This window comes from Castor canadensis, chromosome X, assembly GCF_047511655.1.
Source record: "Castor canadensis chromosome X, mCasCan1.hap1v2, whole genome shotgun sequence".
NCBI classification, from domain to species: Eukaryota; Metazoa; Chordata; class Mammalia; order Rodentia; family Castoridae; genus Castor; species Castor canadensis.
In genome coordinates this window covers 51,618,447-51,635,323 of record NC_133405.1, presented here as the reverse complement: position 1 = coordinate 51,635,323, position 16,877 = coordinate 51,618,447, and the positions used below count along the sequence as shown (strand labels likewise).

Genomic DNA, 16,877 nt, shown 5'->3' with positions numbered 1-16,877 from the left:
CACAGAGACAGAGAGCAGATCAGTGGTTACCAGGGTCTGGAGAAAGGGATACATGGGGAGTAAAATTGCTAACAGGTACGAAGATGCTTTTTTGGTTTTTTTTTCTTCTTAAGATGATGAAAATGTTTTGGAATTACCCAATTGTGAATCACTGAATTGTACACTTTATTTAAAATATGAATTCTATGATGTGTGTCTTATATCCTCATTTTACAATTGAAAATATTTTATTTTTTATTTTCTTTTTGTTATTTTCTTTAACATCTTTTGAAAATTGATGTGTTTTAAGCTCCTTCACTCAGTGACAGATGTTTTGGTTTCCACAAGGTCTTTCTTCATCATTACAGAGGTGTCCTAGAAATGAGTAGCACAGGTTAAGTGGTGGCACTTTCTGTTCAGTGCTTCTGTCCTCTGGTAGTAATGGAGATCAACTGTTTTTCTCTCACCCCAGGTGCCTTGAGGAGAGTGTGTAGCTGGTAAGACCTTCACTATGTTCCAGGTGAGGCCAGGAAATCAAGTGTATAAATGATAGATGTTTCTGGGCCTTATGGGAGGTAGAGGCTGGGTAGGCTGAAGATGGAACTCGTGGCAACAGGCTCTTCTCACATTCCAACTCGTTCCCTCCAGACTGAGGGCAAGATTCCAGAGAAGGCCTTCCCAAAAAATGCCCTAAGAGGAGCCCTTGGATGTCGTCTTCCTCTTCATTCACATCATTGTTTCTCTGTCACAAACCTAAGGCCACACCCATGACAGGAGTTGGAGGCCAGGCTGACCAACAAGCCAAAGTTAACTTGTAGGCCATATAACATAACCACCCAAAAGGTCAATTGCTCTATTTTCCCCACTAACAATAACTGTTTATTTTCAAAATAAAGAGTAGCATTGCATATTATATATTGTGTCTTGGATTGCCCTTCTTCTGCCCCAGCCATGAGCCAGCAGGGCCAGGACTAAAAGCCCTGCACACCACTGCTCCCACCTTGTTCATGCCTGGCTGTCCTTAAGCAGATCCATCAAACTTGCCTCCATGGATACTTTGTGAATAAATTCTCATGAGAACAGATACATGATTAGCCTTTGGAGACCATGTCACTCTGTTGGATACTCTACCTGGAGGCCTGCAGAAGTGGGTATGTGACCTGACACAAGAGGGGCTTCCCAAGGGATGACTACTGGCAAGTGAGGGCTGTGGGAGAGACAGGAAAGGTGGGGGCTCACATATTTTACTTCTCATTCCTAATCATTTGAACTTTTTCATAGACCATGCCACGATCCTTTTGTGATGTGCACACAATTGGATGGGAAATAAGCCTTTTCACAGCTCTTCCCATGCTTCCACCACCATCTGACCCTTTCCCCTTCTTCAACGTGCTGTGCAAGGTGCACCATATTAGCACCAGCTGGGTGAGGAGGAGTCAGCCTGTGTAGCCTGTGTGTCCCTTGCAGAGCTGACATTGAGTGCTTCCATGTGAAAGAGAGGCTTTAGCCACCTATTTTCACTTCCAATTACTATAGCACAGATTCTCATCTGTGGTCAGTTCTGTGGGGTCTTTCACAATGACTGGAAATTAGCAGTTCTGGATTTCAGGGAGGTGTTGAACAAGACATCTGCGCAATTTTTTCCACACTTCTGTAATACTTGCACTTTAGATAGAAAGCAGGCATTAGTTTTGAAATTTAAATAATAGCAGTACAAAATTTTCAGGTTACAATCCTACAAACAATGACATCACTGAAGTAACACCAGTTGTCAAATTATGCCTGCAGTTTGTCATGTTTGGCATAAATGATTTCCTACACTTGCTCTTTTCAATTCTTGATGTACATTTCCATTATAAAGCCACATGCTAGAGTGTGAATTTATGAAAAATGGGTACTGAAGAAATCGTTTCCATTCCACTAAGAATGAAGACTGGAGGCATCGTTTTAAGTGGTAGAGTGCCTGCCTGGCAAGCACAAGGCCCTGAGTTCAAACCCCAGTACCACAAGAAAGAAAGAGAGACAGAGAGAGAGAGAAGGAAGGAAGGAAGGGAGGGAGGGAGGGAGGGTGGAAGAGAGAAAGAAAGGCTGATATACATGTTTGGCTACAGTTGTGGCTCATGCATTAAAGTAACTGCCTCACAAGTGCAAAGCCCTGAGTTCAAATTTCAATAGCACCAAAAAAACCCAAGAATGATACCAACTTTCTTCTTCCAGATCAGGTCTCAGTGGTCAGAAACAAGCTCCTATAACTCTCTAAGCCTTGATCTTCACACGTAGGGAACAGAGTCCACACTGTACTTCTATGCACCTCTCAGCCTCATTGTGAGTAATGGAGCTGGCCCCACATGGGATTTTGCAATCATAGTGTCAGGCTCAACTCAGGTACTCTGAGCTGCTTGGGTTCCCCTATTGGTATGGACCATAGAATTCAGGACATGATGAGCGCTCTTTGGATAACCCTTTGATTCCTCTGATCTTCAGTTCCTCTATATTAGCTCTCCTTTCCCGGTACATAATAGGAAAAATTTGGCTTTAGTGTTCAATTATAGTATGAAGTGGCAGAAACAGGAAAGAATATAGAATAAAATGAAGGTTTCCAGATAGATAGTGCCAAAATTATTTCTGTTCTCTTTTTCACATTTCATTTACTTATTAATGCTCTAACACTAACCTCCCATTCCTTGATCCCTCTAATTTTCTCCTATTCATACATTGTGGAATCTTCTTTCCCTTTCAAACATGAATGCAAGCTCCATAATTTCACATAGACTTGAGGCAAAATTTTCAGCTTGCTTGGTAATCAGAAAATGGTATATATAAATTTATGCCAGGTTCAATTTTTCCTACAGTGTACCTCTTTGAGTTGGATTAGAAGCATCAAAGTGCAAACAAAAAAAAAATTTTCTATCCCCACCACAAAACAAAAATTCGTAACAAATGAAAAATTGGAATATATTATCAATGTATTTTAATGACAGATGATTAATATACTGGACATATAAATACATATGACTAGCTTTTAAGTGTAATGTCCATTCACAAATATTTCATCCAACAGTCACAATACACATTCTTTTCATCAGTACATAGAACATTCTCTAGGTTAGACCACGTATCAGGCTACAAAACAAGTCCCACAAGTTAAAAAAGAATCTAAATCATATCATGAGTCTTTCCTGACCTTGATGGAATAAAACCATAAATCAAGAAGAGAAACTTTAGGCGACCCCCGGCGCCGGCTGCGCAGCCATGCGCACCTTAGTGTCGCACTTCGGGGTGCCGCGCGGTTGCGGGATACCTGACACAGGTCGCCACGCCCTTGCTCACCTTTCTCTGTACTGGACAGGGGAGGCACCGCGCCTCCGTGGAGGACATGGCGCGGGATGCTGGCTGCGGCGTCCCCCAGAACAGCGGCTTCTTCCGCAAGAGCATTCGCTACCACCTGGGGAGCTTGGTGAGCGACCAGGGGCAAGTGAGGGGCGCGGGGGGGAGGGGGCGCTGCAGAACACACAGTACGCGATCCGCTGCGATGGACCCTGGTCATAGGGTACTTGTCTGAGGAGGTGGTGCTGGACCCCGAGAATCCACTTGTGAGGCTGTTGAGCGGGGTCGTGTGGCTGATTTGAAATGCAAGCATCTACAATCAACGAAAGCCAGGCCACCGAGTGCGAAGAGACACGGAAGACAGGCTCCTTTAGCAAATTTGTGAATGTGATGTAGGCCAGGACAGCCTTAGGCCACGACCGGAAGGGACAGCTGGTGCCCTTTCATGCGGATGGACAGAGTAGCAAAGCATTAACCTGTGAGAGATGGCGGAGTTCCTCCTGCAGCAGGATGTGGTCAGTGCCATCAACCCGGCCAGGAGGGGAGTTATCCCTCAGACCACTGCCAGAACAACATGTGGCGCTGTCCCCGCCACGCATCCACAGTAGTGTGTGTGCATGAGCCCCGCTGCCAGTTGCTGACTGCAGTAGCCACGGGATCTGCGTGGAAGGCCACTGCGATTGCACAGGGCGCTTTGGCGGGGTGCATAGTACAACCAGCTGGACTGCGGCCCCTCCAACTGCAGCCGGTACGGGCTATGCACAGAGACCCGCTGCCACTGTAACACGAGGTGGACAGGGTCCCAGTGCAGTGAAGAGAATATCCTGGGCTGGTATGGGCCAGGATGCCAGAGGCCTTGTCGGTTGTGAGCACCAGTGTCCTTGCGATCCCCAGACTGGCAACAACAGCAGTTCCCAAGTGTCTCTGGTCATCCGAGGCTACTCCCAAGGCAACAGAGCTATCCTTTTTCACCAGGACCACCTGGCTTGCCCTCACCCTGCCCTGGTTTTCCTGTCTCAGCCAATGTGTCCTTGCTCCTGGACTCCAGTGTCCAGAGGAACCGGCACCTAGATGGGGACTACGTGTACCACCCCCTGCAGGAGATGAATGAGGAGCTGCTGGCCACTGAGAAGGAGCAGCCCCCCGGGACACCCGCGACCCCTTCGAGGACTGACATCCCCAAGCAGCTAGGACGGCCAATTGTGGAGGTTCGTGTCCACACGTTAATTAGCCTCTGCCAGGAGGCTCTGCAGCCACTGACTGCAATCGCTTGGGAGGCCTCAGCCCCTGCTGCCTCCTCCCCTCACCTGGCTTATAACCCCACCTGTCCATTTGCTAAGGAACATGCTACCCCAGCAATACGGGGCTCCTGGAGACACCGCGCCTGTTTCCTACCTGCCTGGGTCTGCTACCTGGAGTCTGTCCATCAAGAGGGACTGTAACATTGCCAAAGGATCCCAGGAGGCAACTAGCAAACCGATCATTGGCTGCATCGCGACAAAGACACAGGTCCCAGCCGGGCCCCTGGACAGGCGGAGGAAAGAGAAGAGTTTGTCCTGGCCATGTCACAGAACCCTTTTTTACACAGCTCATCACCAATTTGCCAACTACAATCAGGTCGGGGAGGGATAGTCTCCTTGCTCACTGACAAGCTGCCAAGAGGTCTATCACTGGAATAAATTGCCATACTGCGCGGAGCCACCAGGGGGCGTATGCGTTCCAGTTTGGGCCTTTAGGAACTCCGGGTTTAGCAGGTGTCTCGCCTGTGGCTCCTATCCCCATCGAGACAGAGGCACCCTGGCCTCTGATGCCTCCCGCGTGATCCAGTGCTTCTGAAGCCTTGCTGTGCACACGGTCGCCGGCGGACCGTAGTAAAACACGTGGTGCCAGATCCTGCTTTTTTAGCAAGCCCCACGTGGAGCTGTTGCTGAGTCCTCCCAGGATTTAACTCTGTTGCCCATGTTTTTTGTTTTTTGCAGTACTGGTGTTTGGACTCAGGGCCTTGAGCTTGCTAAGCATGTACTATACCACTTGGGCCATTCCACCAGCCCTTTTTTGCTTTAGTTATTTTTCAGATAGGGTCTTGAGCTTTTTCCTGGGCCAGACTTGAACTGCTATCCTCCTACTCTTCCTCCTGCCTAACTGGGATCACAGACATGCACCACTGCATCTGGCTTATTGATTGAGATGAGGTCTCTCTGTTTTTGCCAGGGCTGGCCTTGAACCACTATGCTCCCATCTCTGCCTCCACATAGCTGGGATTACAGATGTTTAACACCATGCCCAGCCTGTTGCCTGTGTTGTCAGGAGGTCAGCACAAACTGCATCTCTATTATGTCTTTAAAAGAGAGCACTCTAGCACTCTCAGGCAGGGACCGTCTGGTGCAGAGTGGTGACTGTCTTCCCTGTCTGAGCTGCTGTCCCTACTTAAGTGGCCTTCAAGCTTAGCATCAGCTACTATCTGTGACCTGCCAAGCCCTATTTTAAACCTTGTCACTTGTGGTCCACAAAGGGTCTTCAAGAAAGACCTGTCAAGCCCCAGGGAATGTGTCCTTGTGTTTAGCAACTTTTGAGGAAGGGGAATGGGCAGAACTTTCAGCAGGTCCCTGAGCTCCCAAATGTGATCTGTTTGTTACCCATCACTGTATAACACTCCAAACTTAGCAGCATAAAATAGCCAGTTATTGCTTCTCTTAGAAAAAAATAAGTGAAACTTTAGAAATTATAGAAATACATGGAGACTAACATACTATAGAATGAACAAGGAGTCATTAAAGTCAAAAGGGAAATTTTTAAAAACCTTAATTACTACTTATAATTAATTGCATTTTGTTGCTTATCTCCTGTCAACATCAATATTTTAACTTCTGCCTTCAACAGAGTAGCTGTGGTTTCTGTACCTCCAAGTAACAGTAAATTCTTTCTGCAGAAAAATATTTCAGATGACATAATGTCTCCTCCACATATTATGAGTCTTTTGAAAGTCTTGAAAATTATATTATCAGCTCCTTTGCAATGGAATCAAAGTAGACATTATGGTTTCAGCAAATATATTTTAAAATTCATAAGTCATCTCTTCAGGTTAGAACAACAAGGATGCAGAGTGAGGAAATTAGATCAGAGGCTGGGAATGAAAACCTTCTACTCCTTACCCACCCAATTATGTCCATATTGAAGGCGTATCTCTGACAATTTGCTCCTTGTTGTAAAAATGTTCATATCATCTTCAATATATCATCCACTCATCTGCATGAATGGAGACACAATTTATGTGTGTAGCATAGACAACTATGAGGAGAGGGAGTGTTTAGAGATTTTTCTCACCTTACAGCTCACTAGACCTGACAGCTCAAAGGACCATCTAAAGAGATCCCTTTGGAATTCTGAGCAGTTTTCCAGTAAATCTTAAGATTCAGACTACAGAAATAGTCCTTGTCATGACCAGTGCCAAAGTTAAATCTATTTAAATTTAAACCCATAGATCCAGGCTGGCAATGAATAATAAAAATAAAATCAAGAGACAATAAAGATGGAAGGAAGACTTTGTGCCAACTCAGCAACAGAAACACTGAGGTTTCCATTATTAATGGGTAATTAAAAGAGGAAGAAAGCAGCTAACTCTGTAACTCTCCCATTTAGAATCAGCCACTGTTATGATCAGGATCCCAGCCAAAATACAGGGAAGTCCTGACTTCTAATCTGGTACACATATATTCCCCAAATTAGCTTGTCCACGTACATATGATGAAGGTCAAGATTATAGTTATCTGTTACCTGTCTCATTTCTGGCAGGTTTTCTGCAAGTTTTCTGTCTCTACTACATCAGTTATTCCCCATTGGCAGAAAAGCCAGTGGAGTAATTTTCTTTTCATGTCTTTGATTTTCTTTTCCTTCTTAACACTATTGTCTGGTTCTTTCCTCTCCCACCATCAAAACTTGCCTGGCCATTGCTCCATTTTATCAGGACACTGCTCATAGAAGAATTGAGATGGTTGATACTGATGATTGTGTGCTGCTTCTCACTTCAGACAGCACTTATATTCTAACAAGACCCTGTGCTCCTTTTATAGAAGGGAGTATCAAGCTGGAGAAAGGGCAGACTAGGATATCTTTTTTTATTCTTTGAAACAGGATCTCACTATGTATTCCAAGCTGGCCTGAAACTCACTATGTAGCCCAGGCTGATTTCAAATTCATGATCCTTGTATTTAGGCCTACTAAGCACTGGGATTATAGATACCCTTTTGTGACAGCACTGGGGTTTGAACTCAGGGCCTTGGGCTTGCTAGGCAGGTACACTACCACTTGAGCCACTCTGCCAGCCGTTTATTGCACTGGTTATTTTTTAGATAGGTTCTCACTTTATGCCCAGGGCCAGCCCACCACAATCCTCCCATTTGTGCTTCCCTATGTAGCTGGGATGACAGGCATCTGCTACCATGCCTAGCCATTTGTCGAGATAGAGTCTCCTGAACTTTTTGCTGGAGAAAAAAGTGAACTGGGCTGGTCTCAAAACATGAGCCCCTGATCTCTACCTCCTGAGTAAAAATGTGTGATTATTATATGTTAATAAAAACTTTTAGAGTTGGCGCTCAGATGTCAGAATATAAGGTAGCCCTTGTTCATCTTCACAATTGAGAAAAGTCAGACCAACAGAAGAGAAACTATATTCTGAGGAGAGAGAGAACACTAGTAACTAATAAGGAAGTAACTAGAATCCTAAATCTTCATGAAGAACCAGAAGGGCAAAGTAGAGGAAGGTGTAGGGAACTTCACAACTTCAACTCCAGCTCCTGGGCTGGAGTGGGGGAATCCAACACCACAAGCATAAAGTGGAGAGTATAATCAATACTCCCCACCATATTGGCAGCTGATAGGCAGTCCTGACTGCAGGAAAAATCCATGGTTCACATAAGTTTTGGGTCTAGTTGGGGGATTTGGTTTGAGAATGACTCCACCTGTACAGCAAGCTAGTGAGAGAAAAGAAACCTACTACATCACCTAGCAAACTCTCAGGGGCCTATAACCAGAAACCATCTTCAGAAGGATACTATTATTAGTGACCAGGTAGAGGGCCATGTGAGATAGTCTTAGCTGAGGGGAAGGTCTAGTGGGAACTGACAAAGGGATTTGAGCATCAGAGAGCACAAGCTATGATAGAGATAGGGGTAGAAAGTGCAGTGGTAGGTGGTACTGCCTTCAGTGATTAGGAATGAGACCAGTGTGATATAGCGAGGGAGCCAGATTTGATACTGCAGAGTTGGAAGCTGGCAAATTGCTTGCTTCCCTCAGCCCCTCTCTGCCTCCCCAGAGCAGAACTCGGGGGCTTAATAGTCCTCCTCCCCCCTCACACACAGTGAACTTTCTCAGGGATAGGCACTGTGGCTTGGGCATTTCCCATGTCTTCCAGGTGCTCAGTCTAGACTCATTTGGGCCAAATATATGGTCACACAGCCCCAAAAGATGGTCAGTAAAAAGGACCTGCTGTGCCTCAAACTTTGGCCATGCCCATGATGGTAGAACAGACCAAAAACCTTGGGATAAAGTGCACACTGGTCCAGCTCAGCCCAAATGCCACTGAAATTAGATCAGCAAGAAGGGTCTGCAGCTGTGGTTCAGGCATTCCTCATGCCCCTGGGTGCACTTGCAAAAGCCTCCCTAGGAAGCATGGATGTGGCCATCATTTCTTCAGTTGGCCCAAGGAAACAAATGGCGGTGAAGCCTGTATATAGGGCTTTAAGTGGTTCAGTGGCTTGACATTGAGGCACATGACTCAAATCATACAGGAGCAGTTTCACATTTTGAACCTTTTACCTGTCCTGGCCAACTCCAACACTCTCCAATCCTAGTTCCTAGTATGGGAGAAATTTTCAACTACAGTTCGTTTTGTTGTTCTTTTTTGTTCTGTTTTTTGTTTGTTGGTTGGTCTTCTCTTTTTTTTTTTTTTTTTTTTGCTTTAGCTTTCCTCTGTCAATTCTAGCTTTTATTATTTTTATCTTGTTTGCACTTCTCATTATTTCTCCACACTCTTAAGTTACAATATTTTAATTTTATATTTTCCCTCTTAATTGGATTTTACCTTATTCTCTTTTCTCCTTTTCTAATTTTTCCTATACTTCAAAAATTCCTCCTTCTTTATTTTATTCACTTCCCCATCTTTTTAACTTTACTTCTGCTATGTTCTTTTTTCTCTTTTGATTTGTATTATCTTGTTAAGTTTTAACTTTTTAATGTATTTTCTATTACCTTCACCCCTTTTTTCCATTATTATAAGAATTGTGGGTGTGGCTGTTAACAGGTTTTTACTGTATTCCTACAGCTGGTTTGCTTATTAGTGGTGGACTGTTATTGCAATTGGCCTTCTTCTTCCTAAATGATGCTGGGGTACAGCCTGGCACCTTGAACACACTTTGCAGAGGCTGGACTGCAGCCCCACACAGTTGAGAGAAATTGCACCTTACTGCAGCCATGACCTATCTTGCTCAAACTTTGGCAGATAGCTCAACTTAAATAGTACAGGAAACAAGTGTACCCAGCTGACTGACTGGCACCTGGTAGGATCAGCTAAAGGAGGCTTGAGGTCTTGCTCCAGGGCATTCACCCCAATTACAACAGTAGAGAGAAACAATACAATGGTTTTAGACAGTGCCCATAAGGAAGACCGCAGCATAGTCCAAGCCTATACACTTCTAGAAATCTGGTTGGTTTGTTTGGGGTTTTTTTTTTTTTTTTTGGTTTGAGAAGTTCATTGGTTTATTTCATATAGAAGTTACATTGAAAGTAGAGGTCAAAAGTCAAGTGTACTTGATGTGCACAGATTGCCAAGTGTCACAAGATTCAAAAATTACTTTGATTCATGAACAGGTTATACACATTAAAAATCTCACACTGATGCCCAACACAGGTGTCCAACCCTGACACACCTGTGCAAATGAAGATGCAAAACAATCTCTAAGCTCACTGTCACACCAGGCTGACCTTCTGGCTGTGACAATCTGTCCCCTCTATGAGTGACTTGAGTCCCAAGGTTTGCTTCCTGGGTGAGGGCCGGGCTCAGAGACCCCTGGGGTTTGTCTCTGCATCTTAGGAGCCCTGAAGAAGGCTGGGTACAGAGCGACACACGCCAACAGCACAGTCACAGGAAGAGTAAGGCAGATTGTCCCTGGGAAGGCAAGAGCACTGTGTCAGCACAGGAGCCCCTAGACTCTGTCACATTGGCAACAAGGGTAAGCCCTGGCAGGTTTAAGGCAAGTCCCGGAGTGGCAGGGGGAGGCGGGGGTGGGGGGGGCCTGTTGCTTCCTGGCATAATTTTAAGCATGCACCTAAAGTGCGATGCTATTACCTGTGCTATGGGTAGAGGAACAAAAAAATCAAAAGCCACCACACTGCCTCACGTATCTGCCCTGAAAGCAGCGCTCCTCGGCAGGGAGCCCTCTACTGCCTGGGCCCACTTCCCTCGCTGAGGGGCCACTCATACACTAATGGGCTGGAAGAACAGAAATATCAGCTCCAAGTCCTCAAGCACTCTGGATTTTAAAGTTAAATGGACAGGAGGCCACGAAGGTCACACAGGAGTGACTGCTCTTTGGACCCAGACACTGTCCATATACAATACATTCATTGAAATCCCACTTCCTTGAAACCTCGGCGTCGAAAAATAGTTCCTGTGCTGTACATGGCCGATAAATGTTACGTCGCCTAAACACTGCCGATTTTGACACACGTGCGCGTACACACACACACACACACAAAAACTTTCTGGAAGGGACAAAAGCTGCCTCTTCCGAGGAAGAGGGGAGGTTTCCACAAGCCACCTTCCCTATTCAGTGCATGGAACTTTTGTAACTTCAGTGCAAAGTGTCAGAGATCATTCAAGGCCACCAGGCCTCTGGGTGGCAGAGTCTGCAGGACTCCCTGCAGTGGCCGCACTGACTGGTGACTGAGAAAAGCAGTTCAGTACGTGGGGTTTTCCTGACCCATGGAACATCCTGCAGTGTCCTGACAATCCAGCTGTGCAGGAAGGTGATGGCATTGGCCACCTTGGGTGGCAGCACGCCTTTCCTGGCGGTACTGGTGAAAACTGACAAGCACCTCATGGCCCTAGGTCCATGAAGACCCTCACTGCCAGCAGTGGCTGGGCAGCTCCACCTGCTGCTGGTCCCAGATGCTGACAGGGTGCCAGGGCTGCAGACCCAAGTGAGCATCCAATTGAGTCCCGCTAGACAAGAGACTCACACTGAGAACTAGGGCCTCCTTTCTGGGTCTCAGCGACGTTCAATCGCCTGAATCAGAAGCCAACAAAGGGGTTCACCCAGAGGAGTGAGGGGGACCCCCAAAGATGGACTTCATCCCTTCGCACTGCAGCCTCCGCTCCCATGTGGGCTTCTCGCTCTTCAGTCTCTCCGTCTCCATTCCATCATTGCATATTCAGTGGATCTGGGTGCCAAACATAACCGCAGTGAAAGTGAAAAACAGGAGACCCTCAAAACACAGAAAAATCAACAGGATTACAGTTATCGGAGGTGAAACCCCACTGCATTCAGTCCACTGCCCATGGATGCAGGAGATGAAATGAAACACAACAGAGAATCAGAGCATGGACGGACCACACAGCTATGCACATAGTGAAGAGCACCAAAAGTCTCTGATCCTTTTCTGCTACACATTTGTTCACCCATGGGCAGTGATGATCCATTTTCCGAATGCATCTTTTGCAAATACTACTGTGGTGGGCGCGCTCCGGCTTGATGCAGCAGCTCTTGGGGCACTTGTAGATCACCTCGCCAGGCTTCATCTGCAGGCTCTCCATGTACTCTTTCGTAGTGTTCCCTTTAGAACCACCCCAGGGTCGGTGAGCGTGCAACAACAGCCCAGCGCAAGCACCGCCAAGCAGTTAAAAATGACTTAGTTCACCACGGAGTACCAGAAGTCTTTGGAAGGCAGCAGCATGACAAATGTCACCACAAAGTCTGCATAGACAACCAGAAGCCACGTCATGACCGCACAGACCATGCCACAAACTTAGCTGCCAAGTCCGCCTCGGAGGAAGAGGAGGAAGCAAAGTCATAATTGTCATTGTTCGATGTCCAGGAGCCTGTATCCTGATGGCTGCATAATTCCTTGTCGCGTCCTCACAAACCACTTCCAAACATCATTTGAACATTTTGCGCCTTTTCTTCAGAATCTTAAGGTGCATACTGGCTTTTGTGTGAGGATCCCAGGCCCGAGTGGAGTCACCCGGCCCTGTGGCTTCTCCAGGCCTGAGAGGGCCCCGGGCTCAGCTTGGTTGGGTCTGGCCTGTCCAGTCGGAAGGAGGCAGCCGCGGAACAGACACTGGAGCCCAGCACCCTGCCTAGAGAGCCAGGCGGTGCTGCCCAGCCAGCGGTGCAACCCCGGAAATCTTTTTTTTTTTTTTTGTGGTACTGGTACTTAAACTCAGGGCCTCACACTTGCTACGCAGGTCCTCTACCATTTGAGCCACATGACCAACTCCATGCTCATACACTTCTAGGCTACACAGTGCTTACTAAACTGGAGGTCCCGCCACATATATACCCCACACCTGCCTTAACTTTCAGAGGGATGCCACTTCTTCAAGACCTATACTAAAAGCAGATCACACATGCTTTGACATAGGAAGTGCTGCATCAAATCCCACTAATCACAACCAAAGAATCCACAGGGAAAGTACGCATTAAAGTCTACATGGAAATAAACTCAATACTAATAACACAACTGACTAATATCCTAAGGCACATTGTAAAGAGAAGGCTGCCTCTTTGAGAAGGCTCTCAAACAAAAGCCTAAGAGATTTCCTCCCCTAACAGATGCATAAATCTCAACAAAGTAACAGAAATATGATGCTTAAAAAGTACTTAACTCTTCAATAACTAAATCCAAAGACACCAAAGGGAATGAAATGTACCAGGCATGCTGGCTCACACCTATAATTCTAGATACTCATGAGGCAAAGATCAGGAGGATCTCTCAACAAATAAGCTGAACATGGTGGCATATACCTGCAATACCAGCTATATGGAAGGCATAGATATGAGGATTATGGTGTGAGGCAGGCACAGGCAAAAAGTGTGTGATACTCTCTGAAAAAAAACTAAATCATAAATGGTTGATGACATGGCTCAAGTGATAGAATGCTTGCCTAGCAAGCACAAGGCCCTTAGTTCAAACCCCAGTACCACCAAAACAATGAATAAATAAAACAAAATAAATGAAATACCAAAGAATTCAAAAGTCTGATTGTAAAAATGATCGGTGACTTCAAATAGGACACAAATAAACAGATGGATGAAGAAGGAAGAGGATATAGAATATGGATGAAAAATTTGTAAAAGAAATTCTGAAAAAAAATCTTGAAGATAAGAAGCTCAATAAATCAAATAAAAGAAATTCAATGAAAACCATTTCCAATACACTAGATCAAGTGGAAGAAAATATCATCATGGCTTGAAGACAAGGATGATAATCTATTGCATTCAGATAGTAATAAAGAAAAAATAAGCCAGGCACTGATGACTCACAACTGTAACCCTGGCTACTTAGGAGGCAGAAATCAGGAGGATTGTAGTTCAAAGCCAGCCTGGACAAATAGTTCATGAGACCCTATCTTGAAAATACCTGACACAAAACAGGGCTGGAGGAGTGACTTGAGTGGTAGAGTGCCTGCCTACCAAGTGTGAGTCCAAGAGTTCAAATCCCAGTACTGCCAAAAAATAAATAAATAAAAATTATGACCACAATAGTCAAGACTTCTAGAGCATGATTAAGTGACCAAGCTATACATTTTTGGTATAAAAAAGGGAGCCAAGATACAAACTGAAGGTCAGAAAACCTATTCAGTGAAATAAGAAAAAAAAATCCCAAATCTAGGAGAAAATATGGGTATCCAGACAAAGGAGGCACTTAGAAACCTCAAACAGAAATGACCATAAAAGATCTACTCCATGTCATATTAAAGTTAAAATGCCAAGAGTAAGGAAAAATGAAATATATAGAATCACCAAGTTACTTATAGAGGCACACCTGTTGAAGGAGTGCTCAGACAGAGACAGAGAGAGCACCAAAGGTTTCAGGAAGCAAGTTTATAGTCCAAAGACTGAGCCCCAAGAACAAATGGGGCTTTCCTTATATACCATTTAGAGCAGGTTACAGAAATGGGGGTGATACATCTTGTCCCATACATAATCACATGTCATTTTATTGGCCATTCTAACCTCTGGGGTGAGGTGACCCTTTTCTGGTCTCCAGGTAACATTCCCTAACTCTGGTTTTTCTTTGTTTCACTATAGCACTCATTAATATCCCTTCCCCCTCCCTGCCTTCCTGCCACAAACCCATTAGAATAACAGTAAATTTCTCAGCAGAAATCCTAAAGTCCAGGAGAACATAAGTTGATGTATTCCAAACCCTGAAACAAATTACTGCCAAGCAGGACTCTTATATCCAGTAAAGTTATACTTTAAAATTGAAGGAGAAATAAACACCTTTCAAGATAAGCAGAAACTAAACTAATTCATGACTACTAAGTTAGCATGGCAGAAGATACTTAAAGGAATCCTACACAGAGAAGAGGAAGAAAGCCGGTGCCAGTGGCTCACACCTGTAATCCTAGCAACTCAAGACGCAGAGATCAGGAGGTCCCAGGTTCAAAGCCAACCTGGGCAAATAGTGAAACCCTATCTTGAAAATACCCAACACAAAAAAGGGCTGGCAGAGTGGCTCAAGTGATAGAGTCCCTGCCTAGCAAGCATGAAACCCTGAGTTCAAACCCCAGTACTGCCAGAGAGAGAGAAAGAGAGAGAGAGAGAGAGAGAGAGAGAGAGAGAGAGAGAGAGAGAGAGAGAGAGAGATAGTCATACACAATCACAAGAGCTCAGGAAATGATAAATCACATTAGAAGAATGGATAAGCAAATGAGAATTAGGAAAGAAGTAAACATTATTAACTCAGGAAAGCAGCAAACTTCTAAGATGAGTAAGTAAGAAGGGAAAGAACACAGAGTATTCTAAACAACCAAAAAAAATAAATAAAAGAACAAAAATAATAAATATCTCTTAAATATATTTTAATAACAACCCTGTTATTTAAAAAGACAGCATGTCTGATTTGATTTAAAGACAAGCTCCAACTGCTGTTCCCATCAACTTTAACTCACAGGCAAGCACAGATTGAAAGTGAAAGGAAATGATAATCCATGCAAATGGAATCTAAAAGCAAGCAAGAATGGCTTCAAGACAAAAAATTTCACATACGAGGTTAAAAAAAAGATCACTATATATTAATAAAAGGAGCAATCTATCAGGAAGATATAGCAATTGCAAATCTATATGCACTGAATATTGGTACATGCAACTTCCTAAAAAATACTACTTAACACAAAGGAACAGATAAGTTCCAACAAAATCATAGTGTGGGTCTTCAATACTACACACTCTTTAATAGATTGGTCATCCAGACAAAAACATCAAAAAAAAACTTCAAAGTAAAACTTCATCATAGATCAAATGGACTTAACAGAGATCTACAGAATATTCTATCCAACAGACACAGAATACACATTCTTCTTAGCAAGTCATGGAATTTTCTCCAAAATAGATCACATTTTAGGTCATAAAGTATTAAGAAATACAAAACATTAAAATAATTTCTTGTATCTTATCATATCATACTGTAGTAAAACTAGAAATCGGCAGCAGGATAAACTACAGAAAATAAACACATAGAGATTGAATAACACCCTTTTGAAAGATCACTGTGTCCTTGACAAAATCAGGGGGGAATTAAAAGTTCCTGCAATCAAATGAAAATGGTATCACCACTTGCCAGAACCTGTGGGATACAAGAGCAAAGATTGTAGCTATGATTGCTTACATTTAAAAAAATCAGAGAAATCACAAATAAATAATGTAATGATGCACTTTGAGGTCTTAGAAAAAATAAGAACTAGCCAAACCCAAAATTAGTATAAGGAAAGAAACAATAAAAATCAGAGCTAAAATTAATGAAATAGAAATTTTAAAAAACAAATAAGAGATCAATGAAACAGCATTGGTTTTTTGAAAAGATAAACAACATCAACAAACTCTTAACCAAACTAACAACAAAAAAAGACTGGAAAGTCTCCAAATTAATAAAAGTTGGAGAAGAAAATGGGGATAGTACAACAATACTACTGAAATCTAGAGGATAATTAGGGAATTTCTGAATTAAAAATATAAAAGAAATGGATAGGTTTCTAGACATGTATGATCTACCAAAACTGAACCAAGAGGATATAAAAAAATGATCAATAACAAGCAATGAGATTGAAGCAGTAATAAAAAGAAAAGTCCACAAACAGATTCACTGATGAATTCTACCAGACCATTAAAGAAAAAACAACACCAATACTTCTCAAATTATTCATAAAATGGAAAAAGAAGGAGCACTTCCTTAGGGAGCCAGAATTACTCTGATAGTAAAACTGCATGTAGACACAAAAAAAGAAAACCAATCAACATAGATGCAAAATTCCTTAATAAAATTCTTGCAAACTGAATTCAACAACGCATTAA

At 43.7% G+C, this 16,877-nt stretch overlaps 1 protein-coding gene and 2 pseudogenes across 1 annotated transcript in view; 2 read left to right on the top strand and 1 right to left on the bottom strand.

Moving 5' to 3' along the window:
• LOC109681005 (nuclear RNA export factor 2-like) overlaps positions 1 to 881 on the top strand; it is a 33,567-nt gene extending 32,686 nt beyond the window's left edge. The window contains exons 20-21 of the mRNA XM_074064405.1: positions 452 to 499; positions 628 to 881. Coding sequence (XP_073920506.1) covers positions 452 to 473 — 22 coding nt within the window. The 3' untranslated portion in view covers positions 474 to 499; positions 628 to 881. The remainder of the gene's footprint in view (positions 1 to 451; positions 500 to 627) is intronic.
• A 382-nt stretch (positions 882 to 1,263) lies between these two features.
• On the top strand, positions 1,264 to 4,748 carry LOC141410435 (N-acetylglucosamine-1-phosphodiester alpha-N-acetylglucosaminidase pseudogene; annotated as a pseudogene).
• A 6,776-nt stretch (positions 4,749 to 11,524) lies between these two features.
• On the bottom strand, positions 11,525 to 12,420 carry LOC109681004 (palmitoyltransferase ZDHHC7 pseudogene; annotated as a pseudogene).
• Between the last annotated feature and the right edge of the window lie 4,457 nt (positions 12,421 to 16,877).